Consider the following 18,042-nt stretch of genomic DNA (forward strand, 5'->3'; position numbering starts at 1 on the left):
AAGTGTGCAGCTTTGAAAGGATTGCAGATCTTCCTATGGTGCAGAGTGCCATTGAGTGCACACACAATGTTTTGCGAATAGTGCATGACAACTCTGAGATGGACTGTAAACAACAGCGATTCCACCCCTTCAATGTCCAGCTGGAGTTTGACCATATACAAAGAATCATGTAGCCAATGCCTGGTATCCTGGCAGCAGTAACACACCACCTTTTGCTGCAAGAGCAGAGGACATGTGTCAATGAGCATGATGCGATGTGTTTGTCTGATGTGGCTGTCATGTTGAATAACTGGCAGTGTGTGAGATGTGGATGTGAGGCTGGCAACAGTGTTAAGTGTGTGAGGGTGAGGTGAAGTTATGAATGTGAGGTATGCATCATGATCAGTAGAAATTGTTGGCAGATGAGTGATGGGGCGTGCAGTATATTGAGCAGAGTATGAGGCTGGTGGTGCAGGTGGTGGGATATGGCATTTGAAGATACCTTCCCTGACCTTGATCACTTGTGAGCTCATTGAACTTTTTGTGGCACTGCATCCAAGTCCTCCAGACTTGACTTCTGACATTGACCGTGATGGCTATCTGGCCACAGTGCCTTTGTAAGGTTTGTCTAGAGGGCTTCTTAGCCCCTTATCATATTACTCCTCCTTAGTACCTCCTCTACTAAGACATCTAGAACAGCAGGACATCTAGAGAAATAGTGACAGAGAAACTTGGAGCATGCTCACTCCCCTTTGCACCATAATTAACTCTTCTTCCTGCTCAGAATGTCTTCCCCAGCCACTTCCAGTAGCTGCTCTAGCCAGAATGTGTCCCCATGTAAGAGGTGCAGGCTGGCTTTAAGTAATACAAGCCAGCTTTAACTCATGCCAGTCTCGCACAATTCTAGACCCCCTGCATTCAATTTGCATGATTGCTGTATGCAGCTACTTAACAGCACATTTAATGCTGGTGCAAAAGGTGTCAGCTGTGGCTCAGTCCATAGCACCCTCACCTTTGAATCAGAAGGTTGTGGGTTCATGTCCCACTCCTGGAAACCAAGAACTGTGATTGTACTCAAAAGAGTTGCAATCTGTGACTGTTGATAACTCGAAAGAATATTTTTTTTAATGCTGGTGCAGCAATCATGCAAATTGGCAAGCAGCATGAAGTTGGCATGTTGCCTGCATCAGAAACAATGGGTGTGAGTTAATAATATATCGTAATCCCCACAACTGTTATCAGGGGCTATTGAGTTTTGCCCCCACAAAATTTAAACATGCAAAAGCAGCAACTATTAGTGACTGAATACCATTTGTTGCTTCTCTGCTTAATAAGTGGCACTGGGAGGAAGCCATATTAATGTCTTTACTGAGCGTTTTTAAAGGCAATGTTCCCATGAGGAGCTGTTGTATAATAATAGGATTACAATGCATAATTCTTTTCATTTATTCACAGGCTGATCGGACAGTTGATATTTACAATGCACGGGTAATGCCAACTGTATATTACAGTATGCTAACTCTGAAGGACATTCAGCGAAGTGACAAAGGAACCTACATATGCAAAGTATTGAATAAAAATATATCGCAAAACAGGACTAAAGTTATTGTCATTGGTAAGCTATTGTGGACCTTTTAAACACATTTCATTTATATGACTTGGAATGGCATTCACAGAGGGGCAGTCAATCAACCTACACCATAATCCGGTGCATCTTGGTGTGTCCTGGTGACTGGTTATGCAATAAGATAATTTTTTTTTATTCATTCAAGGGACAGGGCTTTGCTGGCTAGGCCAGCATTTATTGCTCATCCCGAATTGCCCTTGAGAAGGTGGTAGTGAGCTCCCTTCTTGAACTGTTTCAGTCCATCTGGTGTAGGTACACCCACAGTGCTGTTAGAGAGGATTTTGACCCAGTGACAGTGAGGAAACGGCGATATATTTCCAAGTCACGGTAGTGAGTGGCTTGGAGGGGAACTTACAAGTGTTGGTGTTACCATGTATCTGCTGCCCTTGTCCTTCTTGGTGGTAGTGATCATGAGTTTGGAAGGTGCTGTCTAAGGAGCCTTGGCGAGTTTATCTATTGGTGAGTAAATCTATTTTCTAATCCCACTCAGCTTTGGGGAATACAACAGCTTGTATTTATGTAGCACCTTTGACATTGTAAAGTGTCCCCAAGACACTTCACAGAAGCAATTATTAGACAGCAATTTGACACCAAATCACAGAAGGAAATATCAGGACAGATGACTAAAAGCTTGGACAAAGAGGTAGGTTTTAAGGAATGTCTTAAAAGAGGAGAGAGATGAAGAAATGCCAAGAGTTTTAGGAATAGAATTCCAGAGCTTAGGGTCTTGGCAGAAATTAAAATTGGGGAAGTACATAGAATTGGAGGAGCAGAGGGATAAGACTTGTAGGAGTTCCGCAGGCTACAGAGATAGGGAGGGATCAGGCCATGAAGAGATTTGAAAACAAGGCTGAGAATTTTAAAATTGAGGTGTTGCCTGACTGGGAGTGGTACAGTGAGCACAACGCCGATTGGTGAACAGAACTTGGTGCGAGTTAGGACAAGGGCAGAAGAGCTTTCAATGAACAAATTTATGTTGAATAGAAGATGGGGAGATCAGCAAGCATTGGAATAGTCAAATATAAAGGTAACAAAGGTGGGAATGAGGGTTTTAGCAGCAGAAGATCTGAGGCAGGGTAGAATTGGTCAGCGTTTTGGAGGGAGAAGTAGGTTGTCATAGTGATGGAACAGACAAGTGATCAAAATCTCATCTCAATGTCAAGTAGGACACCCATCTTGTGAGCTGTCTGGTTCAGCTCTGAGATTGTTGCCAGGAAGAGGCATGGAGTCGGTGGCTAGGTAAGGGAGTTTGTCATAGAGACCGGAGACAATGGCTTCAGTCTTACCAACGTTTAGCCAGAGGAAAGTTCTGGAAATTAGAGAGAGACGAGGGGTCAAGAGAGTTGGTGGTGAGGTAAAACTGGGTGTCATCAGCATACCAATGGAATCTAACATTGCGTTTATGGATGATGCTGCTGAGAGGTAGCATTTGGTTAAGAGATGGATCGTTGGGGATTCCAAAGGTAACTTATAGTATGTGTTCATAGTTTGAATTAGCAATAATAAAAATATAAAATAGGTGGAACTCAAAGCTATGCATTGAAATATGAGTAAATTCTAAATAAATTGCAGGATCAATGGATCCATCTTATTTATGTACAATCCTTTGCAGCTTGAAATCAATGTTTTTCAAATTATGTTGTAGCTCACTGAATCTCAATTGACTTAAATATGTTCAATGCACTTTTTATTTTTTTTTTTGTTTGTAGAGTAACTTTCCAAGTTTGTTGATCAATCACAGTTCGCACTTTAGCTCATTGGGTGGTTGTAGCACACAAGTCAACCCTTTAAATTACCAGGCATGAGCAGCTGTGCAAAAAAAATTTAAAGGCTTCACAGACTTAACAAATTCGCACGCACACTCAAAAAAAATTATAGGGACTTTTGCTTGTTAAGGAGCAGCCCAAGACTCCAGACCTCACCACAGATTCAAGCCAGTGCCCTGGTTTGGGCCCAACTAATATCTTTGCCCATCCCATATCCTAGATTTTACTGACACCGGGCTCACCTAATGTCTAGAATTTCCATTTAGTAACAAGATTAGGCCATTCAAGCCCAAGTCTCCTCTGCCATTCAAATTGATCGTGCTGATCTATACCTCAACTCCATTTAGCCACCATGTCACTTGATATCCCTCTCTAAAAAAAAATTAATGATCTTAGTCTTGAAAGCAACTTTTCCACTCTCATTTGGCAACTCACAGGAAAATTACCCTGCTCCATCTGTCACAACATGGATCCTAGATCTATTCTTCACTCCAGCTTTGACTTTGGCTGGTTGCATTCCCTGCTAACTTGTGTTCCATGTCTCATTCTCCGTCCAAATGCTCTTCAGTCCATCTCATGAACTACCTGTGAGCAACATCATGGAAGATGTATTTCCAATAGATAATATGTATTACGTGAATCACAGAATTGTTATGGCACAGAAGGTTGTGCCATTTGGCTCATCATATTTATATCAGCTCTTCAAATGAGCAACTCATCTAGTGCCATTTCTCCACTTTCTCCCCAGAACCCCTCTCTTCCTTTTCAGATAATAGTCCAATTCCTTTAGGAATGCTTCAATTGAACCTGCCACCATGACACTCTCAGGCAGTGCATTCCAAACCCTAACCATGTGAAGAAGTTCTTCCTCATATCACTTTTGCTTCTTTTACTAGTTACTTTCAATCTGGGCCCTCTCATTCTCAATCCTTTCACAAGTGGGAACAGTTTCACCCTATCTACCCTGTCAAGACCCATGATTTTGAATATCTCTATCAAATCTCCTCTCAGCCTTCCTTTCTCTAAGGAAAACAGTCCCAACTTCTTCAATCTATCTTCATAACTGAAATTCCTCATCCCCGGAACCATTCTCATGAATCTTTTCTGCAAGTAAAAAGGAAATTCTAAGGAAAATGGCTTCTAGTCAAAGTAGTCCACCAGAGTCTGTGGAAAACATAGTAACACATTCATTTACTTCCTGGAAAATATAACTTAAGGTTGCCTTATCAGTTGGGAGCCACTACTATCCACATGTCAGATTCACCTCTACTGCCATTTACATCAACATGCTGAAGCAGCTCAATTCAATGTAAGGAAAGCAAAAATTGCTGAAAATTCTCAGCAAATCTGGCAGCATCTGTGCTGAGAGAAACAAGAGGCTTTTTGCAAATGTGGCATTGAACGGAATAACAGAGGCGTAGAACTTTCTGTTAGTTTAACATACATACATCACCTTCGCTTTCGACATTTTAAACATAGGATGACTTTTTTTTTTAAACCCTGTGAAGCTGGTAAAAAGTTCCATTCCTCGCTATGCTTTTTGGGTTGCACATTGAAGCTGCTTTCAAGTACATCCTTTAAAATAATAAAAATGGTGAATATTTTCGAATTATTGTGAAACTAAATGTAAACTCCTGGAATTTCTATGAGGGTTTCCCAGTTGTCCAACATAACCTCAGCAGAAACCATGGAGTAGCAGCGTCAATTGAACCCCACAGTATCCACAGTACAACTGGTTTCAGTCAGCCAAAATTTGTTTATTCAACATGATAATATACTGCCTTACTAGTCTCCTAATAGTTTTATTTTTCTCTTCCAATTTCAGAAGAGCCTTTTATTGAAGCAAGTTTCAAAACTCAGAACCCTTTGCGCATATTAGCTGGAGGAAAACCTGTGAAACTAGCTGTGAAAGTGAACGCTTTCCCAACTCCAGAAGTGTCCTGGTAAAGTCCATCATTTTGATTCTTCCACAAATTCCACTTTTTAGTGAGCATATTGATTTGAATGTTTTCTTTTTAACTGTACAAATTCTCTCTCATTCTTTCCTAAAGGTGAAGACATATTGGGATATAGTTGCCCAGTGGTATATTTTCCCAAATCACTGTCCTTGCTATTTAGACATCAATATGGGGGGCCCTCTATGGGGGTGTCCTCCAATTTTCCATCGGCGACCTGGGGTGGAGGGTATTGCACGCATTAGTCCCATACAACCATAGGATGTGTCGGTTCACAAACTCCCAAGATGCCTGCGTTTTTTGCAGCCTTGTGGAGCCTGTGGACCACGCATATGTAAATTGTTGTAGGCTGCACCCCCTTTTTAGTTACATGAAGAACCTTTTGCTTCTGTTTTGTTTGCACTTCACCCCACGCTCCTGATCTATGGGCACCCGGTGCGGAGGGTGGCTGGGAGTGAGGAGGGCCTCCTTCTGAACCTGCTCCTGGGGCTTGGCCAGGTTGGCCATTAACAGGTCCAGGCAGCGGGCAATCATAGGGGTCATCCGACCCGACTATCTGCCCCTTTTCCGTGACTATGTTCACAGCCTGGTGTCCCTGGAGAGGGAGCACGCGGTGTCTGCTGGCACTGTCAAGGCCTTCCATGCTCGGTGGGCACTGCAGAGACTGGGATGTTTTAGTGATTCTCTTAATCACATTTTTTGGTTTAATATTTGTAAGTTTCCTTTAAATTTTGTCTTTGTTTTTTGCAGTTTCCCTTTAAGGGGCTGCTTTTTAATTTGTCCCAATGTTAATTTAGTTTAATTGTTTTGACTCAAGAGACAGCCGGGACACTGGTGGAAGGCAAATATGTGTAATGCTGCATTCTGTAAATAAACTTACTATCAAGGAAAAGGGTTAGCATCTAGTTTCATTCTTCACCATCTGCCTTTGGATCTATTTAACAAGGACCATGACTTGAGCTCTGAGATTTGCTTTGCTGATTGTGAGAACTAATTAAAAAGGTTGACAGCCTTGTTAATGTCTCCATGTTCTGCAAAAAATGGGTTTGATCTTTTTTGAAAGAAACAGATCTTTTAGAAAGCTGACAATCTGCTCAGAAAATAAATGTATCAAGTTTCAAAGAAGAAGGGTAGTAATCAGACAACTGGTGAAGGAAGTTCTTGCAGACTTCTCATCATCCCACTTAAAAAGTATAGCTTTTTAACCACATTACAAATTACTGCCAAAATCACTGATCATACTTACTCAATATCTGACAAAATGATAGTTGATATGTACTGAATGTTAATAAACTACTTTCTTTAATCTTTTCCTCTGACCATTGAGCAAATAGTCACATTTCCCATGTGATTTTGTTAAGCAGAGAATATAGTACCATCTCGTAGCACACACATCTTAGCAGAATAGCTTTATGATTGAAAAAGAGTATGTGTACTTTAAATTGCTGATTCTGCCAGTATTAGCATTACCTCCTCTCCCATAGGAGTGGACCATTAACATGTTGCTCTTCTCCAGCGTGCAAAGGCTGAGATCTGTTGAAATGCACTAAACCAAAGTAGCCTGAAATTGTAAACCAGGAACACCTGATTGAGAGTAAAACAACACGGCTACTGAAGCTACCATGCCACCTCATAGCCTTTCTGTGAATTACTCTGTTATAATGGAAGCAGTGGCTCATCTTTTTCCAGCTTTCTCCACTCCTCTCCTTGTGTTGATTCATGTTTCTACAGGTGTCCAGAGCCATCAGGCATTTCTTTGCATGGGGGATTTGATAGTGATTGTAAGCAGATTATTTAACCCTGGAAAGCACAACACCTGACCCCAGTCAGGCCATCACTTAACATTCACACACAAAACTGGAGTCAATGAGAATCAGGGGAAAAACTCTTTGCTGGTTGGAGGCATACCTAGCACTGCAGGATTCACCAAGGCTCCTTAGATAGCATCTTGCAAACCCGCAACCCCTACCACCGAGAAGGACAAGGGCAGCAGATAGATGGGAACACCACCACCTGGAGGTTCCCCTCCAAGTAACTCACCATCCTGACTTGGAAATATATCGCCGTTCCTTCACTGTCACTGGGTCAAAATCCTGGAACTCCCTTCCTAACAGCACTGTGGGTGTACCTACACCACATGGACTGCAGCGGTTCAAGAAGGCAGCTCACCACCACCTTCTCAAGGGCAACTAGGGACGGGCAACAAATACTGGCCCAGCCAGCAAAGCCCACATCCTATGAATGAATTAAAAAAAAGTCAAGTTTCAGCCTCATTTGTAATGTCCCTTTAATATCTGCCTTTGAACCATTCCATATCAATAAATTCTTCCCATCCTACCCTTATAATGCCTCAGCTAGCTTGTATGCAGTCCACTGAGATCCAGTAAAAAGACTTCAGAAGCTCCAAAAATAGGGAAGAATATATCAGCAGAGTCAGTTATCTGACTCTTATTAAATGTCTCCAGGTCAGTATCTAAGGAACAAAACTTCCACTTACAATATCCTTTATATCAGCCCTTTCCGGATTTTGGTGTCCTAGTGTCAGGCTGTTTTTTGCATGCCCCTCTGCCAGATAACTGAAGTAGGCGCTAAGCACCCACTCCATACAAATAACCAGCTTCCCAATTGTGGGATGGTGTCTGTGGCTTTACCATCAGTCAGTTGGGGGTTCCACTCTGCTGCACTTAGGCTGGTGGAGTAGTTGCCATCGTATGTCCGGTTGCAGTGTTTTTAGGACATTTTGTACATGAGGATAGGCACTTTGTACAAGATGAACATGAAAATATAAACAGGACATGTGCTACAGCATGATTTCCCTACCTCTTTGTAGTGCACATTTTCAAGCAAGAGGTTATTCTGTTGCAAGAAACAATTATGCCCACAATCATCCTAGATCAACGAGACTAGCATTTTAGCTAAAGCCTACCTAAGGAAATTGCTATTTGAAGTCAGTTTCCTGACTACAAGTATACTCCAGAGATTAAGCACAATAGCTATGAAAATCAAAAATAAAACCATTCCAGTTAATAAAAGAATAAAGGAGTCATACCTTAGAAGTTTCAGTCATTCCTTTAAAGAATTAGTCAGTATTTGCACTTATCATAACTCAGTGTATCCATTCTTGCTGCCATTTTATAAAGCGAAACAAGATTAATTCCAAAATATTTCAGAAAATATTTAATTTATTTTCCAGACAGTGATTGTAAGAAAAACAAAGTCAAGTGCCAGGAATGAACACTTAAATAAATAAATAAATGATTCTTAAAACTGTGTAAACTTGGTTCAATTGTTACTTCTATAACAGGAAAATAAATGTAAATCACAATCCACCACAAAGTAACAAAATTTTAAATTGCTTTTAAATTACTTTTAAAAATTTACAAAGCTATTTACTAGGTACAAAATTCAGTTTCTTAGTAAATTGATAAAAACATTAAAAAATCATTCAAAACACACCTATTAGCATCTGTGTATCCAAATGATCCTGCTTAATATTTGAAGCCTCCTAAAAGACATGCAAATGATGGTAGTTAGTGGAAACTGCGAATGGTGGTTAATTCACTTTGGAGGGGTTTTCAGTTTTGTGGTTGGGTCCTACTTCAACTACAATGATTTTAAAACTAGTCCAAAAGATCGTGGAAACTCAAGTTGAATAGAATTTGCACTTAAAATTCCACAATCTTTTGCACTGGTTATGCCAATATCAGACAATTTGCTTTGGAAAACGCAGAGCAATTGAGCAGAAACTCTAGGCCTTAATCTGGGCTCAGGGAAACAGCAACTGTGATCTTAAAAGTTCACTCCATCACTGGACTGACAAAGAGCAACTAATTCAGCACAAGCCCAGATTTAAATTTAGGCCCTTATTGATTAGCCAGACTTAGAATCACACCAGAATGATTTTCAGCCTCTTTTTTGATAACTATTAGTGACAGTTGCCTGAATGTGGGTTGATGTGCATGAGAGGTGGGGAAAATGTAATAGAAAAACTTTGACTGTGGCCAGCAATCCACAACTAATGAACCATCCCTCTAACATTAGCTTTTGTTCCACTTGAAAGTGAAAATGAAGAAAGAATGATAATGCCATGGTGCCTTGCATATCATTTACAGACACTTAAAAATATTTCATATACGCAATGAGTTACTTTGAAGTGCAATAGCTGCTAGCAGTAGGCAAATATAGTATCCATGTTATGCATAAGAGGATCCCACAAATACCAATGTATTGCTGAAAAAAGAGGCTTTTTTGTCAAAGCTTTTTGCCTTGCACTCATCAGGACAATTCACAAGAATGCCAAATACCATTTATACTGTATGAGAAGAGAGTGCTGATTGGTTGGCAAGTAGTAGAGACATTGCCATGGACAATACACCAGTTGACGGTGACTCACAGTTAACTGCCAAGCTTTTTTTAAAATTTAAACCAGACAGCTTGACTCTGATTGGTCAAGGCATTGTCCTGAAGAATGAACCATCAACTAGCTGTCACTTATTTTGTTTAGCTGAAAAAGGCGCAATGTGTGTACATGTTCTTTCCGTCTGCAAAATTGTCGTTCCCCTTTCATTTTGCATTCTTGCAAGACGAAAAGCTTCTACAAAAAAAGTATTTTTTTTTAGCAATAATCAAGTTCTGTACTACCAAACGACTATTTAAATACCAATGTGATGAGTAATCAATTCATTTGTTTCTGATGATAAACAATGTGAGCCAGAACTTTGAGACACTCTACTGCTCTTCAAACCATGTTGTTGAATCATTAACATTGAGATAGCCCATCAATAAAACATTGGCGTAACATCTTATCTGAAAGATGGCACTGATTGAAACTGCAACACTCCCTCTGTATTGCACATGATTGTCAGCATAAATAAAGAGCTCAGATCTTGGGGCATAAACTTCTGGTTCAGAAGTGCAAATGCTATCAACTGAGCCAATTAAGTAGGTTAAAGTTAGAGTGCAAATATTAAATGTTACAATTGGAATAAAATACACAAGGAATGTTAATCTTTATTTAGTCCATCTAATCTGTAGTTTTTGTGTAACAGGTACAAAAACGGAAAACTCATTACACAAAATCAGACTTGCTATACCCAAAACCACTATGCATTAAAAATAATGCGTGTGTCAAAAGATGATGAAGGAAATTACACTATTTCACTAACCAACAAGCTGCATAATCTGCAGAAGAACCTCACCATCACACTAAGAGTACTTGGTAAGTCAGTTATAATCCATTTATGCCTTACAGCACATAATCTAAGATAGTAATAAGTAGTAAATCCTACAAATTGCAGTATAATGTGTTATATTGGATTTTAGGTTGTTATTGGGTGAATTCTAATTATTTAATATGCTAATCATATACTGTGTACGTCATCACAGGAAGAAATGCAACATCACATGATTTTGAATCTCGTACAGCCTTATGGAAAATGTAAGCCAGAGCAGTAAGATATGTTCCAATAAAGCCATTGTTTTATATACATCTGCAAACTCATTAAGTATTTGCATTAGTCTAACAATACCAAGAATATTGTATGGTGGCAGCACATGAAAAACAGTGATAGAGAAGGCTCTACTTTGTTTGAAAACTTTGAGAAGGTTGCAGGTCTCAATCAAGCAGAAGAGTGGCCGAAATGGTATCAGATGTTTGCCAGGTATTGCACTGCACCAGGCCTTGTTGCAAAGGCAAGCAGTGAGCAGGTCAGTATGCTGTTATATGTGATAGGTGACTGTACAGATGATATGCTTGTCATGCAGGGTATCAATGAGGAGAAAGCTGCAGATGATGAAGTAATCAAAGCACTTGGTAACTATTTCAATCTGAGAAAGAACCATTGTGAGCGGGCTAAATTTAACAAATGTATCCAACATCACAGGGAAAGTGCTGGTGCATTCATAAATGACCGTTATAGGCTTGCAGAGGACTATGAGTGTGACAGCTCAAAAGATGAACTAATGAGAAACAGAATCATCATGGGAGTGTTGGATGATGCCTTGTTGGACCACTTGCAGTCCAGAAATGATCGAACCTTAGCAAAGGCAATCCAACTGAGCAGACAAGCTGAGGTCAGGAAACAGAATCAGTCTGTGGTTCGAAGTGACAGGGAAAGCCCTATCTCAGAAGCAGCTGACTCATTAGAGTATGCCAAATATATAAAAGGAAAAACTTTCATAAAAAAGCAGGGGAGACAGGAAGAGCAACCATCAATAGTCCAAGCTAACTGTAATTGGTGTGGCAGGGAAAAATGCAGACATGAAAACTGCCCCACCAAAGAGACCAAACGTCATTTATGCTGAAAGATGGGCCACTTCCAGGTTCTGTGCCATAACAAGAAGCCTGTTCAGAATACACACAAAGGTAAGTCTATGAGAGGTGGCAAGATGCATGGAGTAGAAAATATCCATATTATTGAGGTGCTTTTCATTGGAGATAACCAGGAACCAAGCAGAAGCTACTGGAATGCTGATAACCTAGTGGAGGGAAACAAGGCAGACCTTAAGCTAAGCTTGGGTGCAGCAGTTTCAGTTCTTTCTGATGCTGAACCATAGTTGAAGAGAAGCTCTCTTCAGCCATCATGCAAAATCTATCTGGGCCGGAAAGAATAGAACTCAAGATCATAGGAGAACTGAAGGCAACCCTCCAGTATTGAAAGGAAGAAATCACAGAAACATTGGCCAGGATTTTGCCCTTGTCAGGCAGGCTCGGCGGGGGCGAGCAGGAGGGTTTGGGAAGCTAACCGCTGCCCGCGATCGAGCCACGACCCCGATTTCACACTGGCGGGCCAATTAATGCCCGCCCAGCGTGAAGCACGTGCTGCAGCGCTCAGCGCTGCCCGTGTTGTGGGGGAGGAGGGCAAGCGGGGAACTTCACGAATGCATATAGGTGCAGGAAAATGCATCATCTACAGGTTTGGGAGCTCTAACCTTCTCAGATATAGATGCATGGAAAGCACAGATCAATTTACCAGGCATCCGTTCACTGACTGAGGCTGAACAGAGATGTGCAGTGATTGTGAAAGAAGTATCAGCTGCTATTTGGGCTTGCGAAAGGTTTGGAGATTATGTTCTTGGTCTCCACTTCAAGTTAGAGACACATCTCAAACTCTTAGTGACACTGTTAAATTCTAAGATGTTAGCAAAAATAGCCCCACAAGTACAACGACTCAGATTGAGATGACGACGTTTGCAGAATACTGCGGCTGTTTTGGCTTGTATCCTAATGGCAAGGCCTGAAGAATATGATGTAGCCCTTGTTGAAGAGGTGGAAACCTTTACATTAACAACTGCAACTCTGCCAGCAACAACTCAACAACTAAATAGAAGCAGTCATCTACCCAATCTAACTGGCCAGGGATGCTGCAATCATTCACCACTTCAGATGACAATCTGACTGGTGAACCTGAGTCATCTACAAATTTCCCTTCTACCCAGCAGAGCCTGAGGGACCACAAACATCCAGTCTCTCCAAAGAAGAAAAGGATCTGTTCTCGTAGACTTGTGAAATCACCACAGCAGTATTCCATATAAGAAGAACGGAGGAAAGAAGGGGATCTATGAGAAGAAAACAAGATTAAGTATTGCAACACACCAGAGTTTAAAGTTGACATTTGTTTGATCTTCACAATATAGCAATGGGAATTAGAGACTTTGTGGGGAGATGTAGTGCAATATGTTATATTGGTTATTGGTTTGTTAATGGTTTAACTCTAATTGTTCAGTATGCTAATCCTATACTGTGTACATCATCAAAGGAAATGACACGACATCACATGATTTGATCTTGCCTATAGCCTCGTGGAAGGAGTGTTCCAATAAATCTCCTGTTTCATATACCTCTGCAGGCTCATTACGTATTTGCATTAGTCTAACAACATCAAGAATATTGTATAACTCTAAAATAAAAATAGAAAATCCTTAAAATACAAATGTTGGTCAGGGCTTGAAAAGAAAAAAGACAAGTTAATGTCCTGAGCACATAACCTTCATTGGAACTCTTCATCTAACTACACCCAAAATATTAGCCTGCATTATTTTTTGCTTTTCAGACTCTGATGAATCTGCTGCGTCTTTCCAACATTTCTGTTTTGATTTCATCATACATAATGATCTAGGTCAGCTGGAAGAGCCTCGGGGGGAGTGTGTATAATGCAAGAAAAATCATCCAAACTATTTTGATTTCATTAGAAGTAGCGAGCATTTCTATTGGGGGTCAGATATCTTTTGCCAAAAAATTCAAAGCATGCAATGCAGTTATTTTTTTGTACAGTAGAGTACCCTTGTAGGCTGTAATGGATTTATTGTTTGCATGTTGTGTTATGTTTAGTTTTTCTTTGCTTTCTTATCAAAGTTGTTCTCTTGAAGAAAAAGCTATGCCAGAGATAGTTAAAAAAAAAACATCAATGGCTTTACAGCAAAAAATGCTGGTAATAATTACAAGCAGTACTTCAACCAGTGAAATTTCTTTTGAAGTAAGCTTAATATAAAGCTCCATAACTACCAAGAGCGATTGTCTGTCAAGGGAATTTTAAAAAAAAACATGAGGTGGTAGCTTGCGGAGAGCACCATATTTTTTCTTTCTTACTGGTGAGTGGTGGGAGTCTGGACAGACAGATCTGATTGCTCTCAGGTTTTATGCCTTGAAAGTATTGACAAGAATTCACTTTCAGCATTGAAGCCGAGTGCATAATTTACAATGAAAAGTCAGACATTAAGTTGGACATTTAGTTAGGAAAGCAGGATCCAGAATCTAATAACCTGTGGAAAGTTGACTATTAAAGAGAGATTTTATAGCCAAACACAGTGTAAAAATTCAATCAGTGCAGGTGCCTCTGATGGTCCCTGCTGGTAATTGCACTGGAGAGTGCGAGACTGTGGCCTACTACATACCAGAAAGTCAAAGATTCATTGCCTGATCAACACTGAGTTCATGATAGTGGTATTACTGTAACACTGAACGGTTACTCAAAAGTGTGCATTTGTGGTCAGTAAAAGTGGTCAGAATTGGGTTTGGCTTTGAGGTGAAATATCTTGCCGATGTTCACAAGTGGTTACTTGGTGAGATTCTGGGGTGCAGGCATCCATGGAGATATTACCCATCAAGGGTTAGTGCCTTTAGGGAAGGCTGAGAAAAATGTGACAACAATTTAAGAAACAATTGTGTGCTGTGTTTCTGTTACACTAGTAAATACTTGTGAATGAGCTACTGGAGAATATTTTTATTTCACCTCCTGATAATCTGGCAGACCGGATTATTGGTCCATTATAGAACTGATGATGTGTGTGAGTTGCGTTAACATTAACAGTTCAATGATGCTTCAGAATTAATTTGTATTTGTGTGTGTATTAATTTGCTGACTTGTTGACATTATTGAACTCAATAGCTCCTTGAAACATTTGTCCCTAACAATAAGCACTCCCAAATTAACAAACATACTTCCATCTGGACGAAAAAGACGTCACAATTAAATATAGTTGCCTCTGTTTTATCTCGACTCAGCAAACGCCATCACTCTTTGTCAAGCGTTCAAAATTCTGGAACACCTTACCTCCTTCAGTCTTTTCATCCACTACCTCCGCTCATGGTAGAATTCGCCCCTCTAAGTCAGAAGCTTGAGAATTTAATCTGCACTTCAGAGACTTGAACATGTAACCTAGGCTGACACTTGAGGGATACTGTACAGTTGGAGGTGTCATCTTTCACATGAGATGTTTATTGTCTGTAAAGTGCTTTGGGACATCCTGAGGATCTCAAAGATGCATATAAATATAAGCTCTTTCTTTAACTATAACCTAAGCATGATATCACCTAACTACTATTTTTATGACAAGACCAAAATACTGCAGATGCTGGAAATCTGAAATAAAACAGAAAATGCTGGAAACCCTAAGCAGGCCTGGCAGCATTTGAGCCAGGGTCAGAGAGGCCTGAGTGTAAGGTTCACTAACTTCAGCTTGGGACAAAATGGATAAAAAATAATATTTAATTACGAAATGCAGACAAGAGAGAGAAATCATGCAGCAAACCATATTGTTGAGTTGCTTTACATGTGTGGAAACTGCTCCATTTGTGACTTTCGGCGGGATTTTCCGCACCTGTTCGCTGCTGCGATCTTCCGGTCCCGCCGCAAGTCAATGGACTTCCGGCTGGGACGCCGCCTCGCCCATGGAAGGTCCCATCCATGACGGAGCCGGAAGATCCCGGCCTTGGATTATTTTACATTGAATGCATTTTTAGTCACTGTCAAGTACAAGTACAGCGACATCTAAAACGGTGTCCAAGAGAATGGGTCTCATTAAGCTGTTTAATACAGAATTTCCTTAAAGAGACATTGCCCAATTATCTTTTTTCTTAACCATACTGGAAACACAGTGCAAAGCAGTGCACTCTAAGCTATTCTACACATGAACAGGTATAAGTACAAATACTAGGCTGGGTACTGCTTCGCTTTGTTTATAACACTTAAATTCTATAGTCTCATTGTGCTAAACAGTCCCTTCTAGAAAGTGCATGGAAAAAACTTTCCCCCCATTGGGGGGGTTTGTGTGGGAGCGAGCGCGAACCCGATCGGCGCCCCTGATCGGGGCCGTGCCACCATTTTACATGGGCGGGCCAATTAAGGCCCGCCCAGCGTGACGCTCACCCAGGAGCGCTGTGCACTCGCTGTGTGGACGGTGGGTGGTGGGGGTGGGGGGGGGGGGTTCCCTGTGTCAGGGCCGGCACTCTTTCGTGCATGTGCGCGAAAGAACGCAGAAATCTCCCTGAGGCACCTCTGTGGAACTGGAAATCTAAGTGACGTGTGGTGACGTCAGGACACCCGCCCGATGTCACCACGCGTCATTTCACGCATCGGCGAGCGGGTCCCGCCTCTGCTCGCCAACCGGAGAATTCAGCCCCGTGTGTTGTCCAAAACAGACCAGCCAGTAGGAGTGAGAATATCCAAAAGCAACAACTTATATTTACATAGTGCTTTTAACGCAATAAAGCATCCCAAGACGCTTCACTGGACCCATCCAAACATCAATCACTTGTGAGAAACTAAATCTGGCCCATCTGGAACACAGGCAACAAGATCTCTTTGTTAAGTTCCTATTTGAATATGAAAACCCGTGCGCCAAATGATACAGTTTGGTTAATTTCCATTCTCCTGCTTACCATCGGAACTTTGTCAGAAGAGCCGCAGAAACCGTGGATAAACAGCATAACGGAAGTCATTGGGGGAGGGTGTGGGAGACGTAGCGGGAGAACCTCCATGGAAATTTTCTGCTTGAGTGCAAATTATGTCTTATTTCTGGCTTGATTTCATATCTGTTAGATTCCTGTTGAGTTAAACAGCCACACTTGATATTCATTATTCTAGGATGGGTGTCTAAAGCTTCGGCTGAGGATCGATTTAAGTTTCATTAACATATGAAAAGAAGGACATGGAAGGGCTGTGTGCCATATTTCTACCCTAGGGCTATGCTGGAAGCTGAGTGGGCTAAACTGAACAGCCCCAAAAACAGGAGTGGGGCTGACGATGCTCAATTAACCCACACCCGTTCAGTGTGATGCAGGCAGTACAGTAACTACATGCAGCTTGCTCATTACCATGAATGTAGCATGCAGACAGAACTCACCACGCTGTTAAGTGCCTGCACATCTCAGCAGGGGGTCCAAAATCATTCTGCTTGGCATTTGCTACATCTCTTTCAGCGATGTGTCTTCTGTGGGTGTGGTTACACGTCCCCATTGAGGGAGAAGTGCATCTCTGTGCATCTAGTAGCAGGGCTCACAACAGTCTTCTTGTAGCGGGGAGCCCTTTCAGGTTTAGTGAGAACTGAGGTAGATCCTCCTGGATAGTAAGATTGCTCATGCTCCCAGTGATCTCTAAGACTCCTTTCCAAAATGGCTGGAAACAGGAACTTGATCACAATATCTATCCTCAATTGTCCAATCGCTTCACAGAATATATGTGAATGTGCACCCATATGTATAATAACTTCATAGAATATAAGTAATCAGGGAGCTCTGCTGTCAGTATTTATTCAAGAGTGGTAACTCACATTTATTCTAATGAGCATCGATCACAAATCTCATTCAGGCCTCCAGTGTGTTTCAGTGAGAGCACAGTGGGATTGCCCGCTCGATAAACCAAAAACAAAACTCAGCCCCAACTGAATAATTGTTGTTTCTCTAGATTTCCAGCATCCGCAGTATTTTGCTTTTATCTTAGTGAATAATTGTTGACGTATGTTCAAACTGCAAAAATACTTCCCTTTATTGCTTTTGTACTGTAGTACAGCAACTCACAAGTAAAGCGCCATGAGGAACTGACATGGTCTATTTCTCGAGCTAATTCCATTTGCAAGAATCTGTTGCCTCAAATCATAATAGTGGGGGAGAATTTTCCCCCCCCCTGTCGGGAGGGTTGTACGGGGGTGGGTGGGGATGGGCGTGAACCCGCTCGGTGCCCCCAATTGGGTCCGCACAGACATTTTACGTGGGCGGGCCAGTTAAGGCCGTCCCAGTGTGATGTGTGCCCGGAAGCGCTGTGCGCTCCCTGTGCGGGTGGGGGGTGGGTTCACTGAGTCGGGAGGCGCATGCGCGCGAAAGGGCGCAGAAATCTCCCTGAGGCACCTCTGTGCCTCAGGGAGATTAGTTTAAGTTTCAAAAATTTAATAAAGAGAAGAAAAAATTTTAGGCCATGTCCCCTCATGTGACAGCATCACA

General features: G+C 41.4%; 1 protein-coding gene across 1 annotated transcript in view; it reads left to right on the plus strand.

The window, feature by feature from the left end:
• Window positions 1-18,042, plus strand: part of kdrl (kinase insert domain receptor like) — a 200,797-nt gene that overhangs the window by 84,182 nt on the left and 98,573 nt on the right. The window contains exons 7-9 of the mRNA XM_078547471.1: window positions 1,435-1,594; window positions 5,198-5,315; window positions 10,376-10,545. Of these exons, the coding sequence (XP_078403597.1) occupies window positions 1,435-1,594; window positions 5,198-5,315; window positions 10,376-10,545 (448 nt within the window). The remainder of the gene's footprint in view (window positions 1-1,434; window positions 1,595-5,197; window positions 5,316-10,375; window positions 10,546-18,042) is intronic.

This window comes from Cetorhinus maximus, chromosome 8 (assembly GCF_964194155.1).
Source record: "Cetorhinus maximus chromosome 8, sCetMax3.hap1.1, whole genome shotgun sequence".
Taxonomy (NCBI): Eukaryota; Metazoa; Chordata; class Chondrichthyes; order Lamniformes; family Cetorhinidae; genus Cetorhinus; species Cetorhinus maximus.